The sequence below is a fragment of the Nestor notabilis genome, unplaced genomic scaffold (assembly GCF_000696875.1).
Source record: "Nestor notabilis isolate BGI_N333 unplaced genomic scaffold, ASM69687v1 scaffold17846, whole genome shotgun sequence".
NCBI classification, from domain to species: domain Eukaryota; kingdom Metazoa; phylum Chordata; class Aves; order Psittaciformes; family Psittacidae; genus Nestor; species Nestor notabilis.
Genome location: NW_009933570.1, coordinates 10,578 through 14,790, shown reverse-complemented (window position 1 = coordinate 14,790; position 4,213 = coordinate 10,578). Strand labels below are relative to the sequence as shown.

General features: G+C 48.6%; 1 protein-coding gene across 1 annotated transcript in view; it reads right to left on the bottom strand.

Moving 5' to 3' along the window:
• The window catches only part of LMCD1 (LIM and cysteine-rich domains 1), a 13,638-nt gene extending 12,344 nt beyond the window's left edge, over positions 1-1,294 (bottom strand). Inside the window, exon 1 of the mRNA XM_010016944.1 lies at positions 1,206-1,294. Coding sequence (XP_010015246.1) covers positions 1,206-1,294 — 89 coding nt within the window. The remainder of the gene's footprint in view (positions 1-1,205) is intronic.
• Between the last annotated feature and the right edge of the window lie 2,919 nt (positions 1,295-4,213).

Genomic DNA, 4,213 nt, shown 5'->3' with positions numbered 1-4,213 from the left:
AGGATCCTGGAACAAGCAGTATTCAAATCAGCCTTTAAGTTAATTAAAAAAGTAGTAATGATTCAACCAAATGTGTTTTAAAGTTTGGATTTCCACACAGCTGAGGCATTGATCTTGGGAACTGAAGGTTGCAGGATGTTACTGCATGGTGCCCATGGTGAAGCCTACTGAAGCTTGCCAGCAGCACCACTGTGACAGGACCCAGTTGCATGGCCCACAGCAGACAGGAGCTCTCCAGGCTCACAGAAGAGTTTAGTGTGTTGCAAGACAGCCTCAGATGGCACTAGTTCTTTTTTAATTAATGACATCTGGATAGCTCCCATTTCAAAGCCCCCTTTGTTTCTCCCATTTGGGTTGCAAGCAGATAGGGCAGGAGCCATCTGCCCCTGCCCAGAGCCAAGCACCCAGTATGATCAGCCACCACCAGCTACTGATACTGGTGGCTATTTACTTAAATTAGTGTTTTTAAGTGGAAAAACAGATAATCAAGTGTCAAATAACAAGACACTTATGGCACTTCAGCCATCTGGATGCTCAGGATGGCCATCAGCAACAGCCACCATGGTGCTGCCAAGCAGAACACAGCACTAAGCCCCCACCAAGGGCTTTGTTTCACTGTGCCAGCTCTGTGCCCACACTCACCCTCATGGACAATGCTGACAGCCAGGCACTTGGCACAACTCCAACCAACAGGACAGGATTGTCCATTTGGTCAGCATTTCCCTGCCTCCAAAACAAGCAAGGACATACTTGTTTTCACAAACTGATTTCCAAGCAGTCGTACAGGCTGGGACAGCAGCATGTGGCATGCAGAAGATTCTGTGCACAGAATGCTTCAGAACACACACTGCTTTCTCCTGTTCCCACGCCACAGCTCACTGCCAAGACCTGTGCCCAACCTAGCAGAGGTAGTCAACTCCCAGGGAGTGAGCAATGGTAGCAGAAGTGGGAAAGACAACCCCAAGCCCCAGGCATGAGAGCCTCAGCTTGGTTTAAGCAGGACCAGTGAGGGAAGGGGGATGGAGAGCAGGGAGCATGAGCTTCTCCCCAACTGAGCAGCTGTCCTAGCCAGAGCCTGTGTCCTCTGCACCTCCCAGCACACCTCAAGTGCTCTGCAGTTCTTTGCATGCAGTCACTGGAGTCTGAACATCAACAGGACCAAAGGGACAGCATCAGGGCAGGGCCCATCAGGGCCAGGACATTACCTCCAAGAATGTGGCTCAAAGCCTGTGCACATCCCTCTGCAACGTAAACAAGGCACACCTCTTCCTGACTGCGGCTGGCTCACCGACATCTGGAAGAGAACAGGACACTGGAGTTGGAAACGCTTTATCCTCAAAGATTACCTGAGACTAGAATGCTAATAGTGTGTTTTGTCCTTCAAATGATTTCTTCAACCATGCCTTATGTCCTGTGAAACCTCAAACCTCCCAAAGGCCATTTGACCACTGTACGTGCAGACCTGCTACAAGTTTATTTAAGGATGCTTGGGATGCAGGTTTTTACCTTAAAGTGAGGGAAGATGGCACGTGTAAGGGGGACAACACAAACACAGTGAACATGCACACAGAGGCCCCAGGTCTCATTAAAACATAATTTTGATTCAGCTTATATTTTGCTAATGAACCTGCACAAGTGAAATCTCCTCCAGTGGGACACGGAGGTGCACTGCCATAACCTGATGCTAAACTGGCTTTACTGCAGCTTGGACCTCCTTGGTCTTTTCTGCAGAGGCCCATGAGCAGAACAGTTAAGACTGCAGAGGTTTCTAATGCTCGAGAGGCTGTTGCCTACCTATGCAGTATTAATCTAGTCCATATGCACTTCTGTGTTATGACAGCATATGATCTTGTAATGAAAGACTATTCAAACCTCCTCCAGCCCCAGCTCCTCATCTTCCTCACCCAGCCCCAGCTCTTCTCCTCACTCAGCAGCCCATGGCCCTTGTCCATGCACGTTGCCTCCCTCCCCAGCAAGGGCAGAGGCTTCCAAAGCTTTACATGGGAATGGGCAGAGGCAGTCTTTGCCAAATCCCATTTTTCAAGGGAGGAATCAATAGCAGTAAAAGAACAGAGGTTATTTTTAAAGTGTGCACTGGGGCAGTGTGCTTGCTCCTTCACTCTGCAGTGCTGGGGGTGGTTAAATCCCACTTTGAGGAGGCTCTGCAGGGATCTTGTGAAGGTAGCTGGGCATTGCAGGCAGAAGTGTAGCTGGTGACCAGCCCTAAGCTCTTCCCAGCAGCACTGGGCTTCACAGCTCTACTGGGATGCAAAGCTGGTGATGACACTGCCAGCTGCTCCTTCCTCCCGCTCCCACCCAGATCCACCCATCCCACTTCCAGCACCAGCTCCTCAAAGCTCCTGCATGGATGTGCAGTGCCTCAAGGTCTCCTCTGACATTCAAACTCATATGCCACTTTTCAAGAGAAAGAGGTTGTTTTATGGCACTCTGTTAGGAAAGGCATTTAATTTACTTGGAAAACCGTTGCTAATAGGGACAAAGCTTTTATGAACAGATGGTTCTGGGAAGAGCTGGGTGCTGGTTTGCCAATTTTAAGGTAAACAACAAGCCTTTAACATGGTTGTTTTTGCACAGAACTATCAAGCCTCCACATGAGGCTGCTCATCCTTGAGAAACACAGCCTAAAGGGTACGAAATGGCCCATTTCAGCTCACTTCACTCAGGAGATTGCCATTTCATTTGTGCCTCTGCTTTCACCTGTAGTCATCACCTCTTTTCACCTGCAGTTTTTCTAGATACTTTGAAGCCAGTGAAAAGACCTCTCAGTCTGGGAATTCATAAAAACACATCTTAAAAACAGCCTTAACATGCACAGATACTCCCCACCCTGCCCCTAATATTCAGAAAAACAGGCCATTTGATTCTCCAGCTGTGTGCCAGCAATCCAGAAGGGATAGATGTGAAGATTCCCACAGACCACACAATCTTGCCAGTTCTGGAATCATGTGCTCAATGCCCACTAAGTGATGGGGTTTTTTAACTGACTCTGATGTTAATGAGGCAGAAGCTGAGTGTAGGCAAGTGACTGTGAATTGTTGTTTATTTAATATACAAACATCTGGATTAAATAAACTCATTCGGAAAAGCTTCATTACATACAAGAGGAAAAGCAAAGAGAAAAGCCTTATCAGTAGCAAGCATCAGTACATGAAACCCCCATAACCAACCTGATACTTCACAGTCCCAGTAAGTGCCTGTTCAGGAGCTCATAGCCATTTGGGGTGACTACAAGCCTGTGACCTCCACACTGATATGTATTCCCAGTGTTTCACTCCGTTCCTTCACTGTTAAACCCCTATCTTGGTAATTCATTCTACTTGTCCAACCATGACTTCTGGTTCATGTCCTAGGTCCAAGCATAATTGAGGGTAACTGATGTTTACCCAGCCTAACCCATGGAACTATCTACTGAATCAGTGCTCCCAGAACACCCTCGTGCCAGCTCTCCAGAACAGGCTGGCACTACCCATCACCCCAGTTAGCTGGAGGATCGCTGCCTTCAAGCTGTTGGATCTGTTTTAGACATCTACCCAGCTCCAAAAACTGCCATGCAATGGCTTGGTGATGACCGTGCATTGCCAAGGGCAGGGTGAGCATCCCAAAGCCAGCCAGCTGGCAGAGCTGGAATCAAACGGGTGGTGCCCCATGCCACTGTGGGCTGAACAGCCAGCTCACAGACCGATGGACAAGGCCAACAAGTGGTTCCAAGCCAAAGGGTGGCACAGCTCCTCCACATGGGGACAGGGCACAACCACCAGCCCAGAGCCCCACAAGCTCATAACCCTGGGGACAGCATCTCCTCATGACTGCCCAAAGCACAGCCACATCTCTAGTTGGAGGACAGCATTATCCCTCGCTCCCTCAGAAGTAGAAGGAGGTTTGAGCCACTCATTTCCATCTCTGTGCAGAGGCCAAACACAACAGGCGCCGCTGCCTGTTTTTTGGGCTGCCTGGTCAGCAGGACTTCCTGCCCAGATATGGAGCTTCTCCTCACAGCTCCACTCTGGCTCCTCAAATATGCATAAAAGGAGATTTCTTAAAAAGAAAGACACAAGACACTGCAAAAAAACACCCAAACCCAGTAAGATAATGTGAAACAAATGCTCCCTTGACTATCTCAGACTCCACCTATGCCCAAACCCATCTGGGAACAGCAGTGTTAAACAAGGCGATACTGGAGTTTAAGAATTTG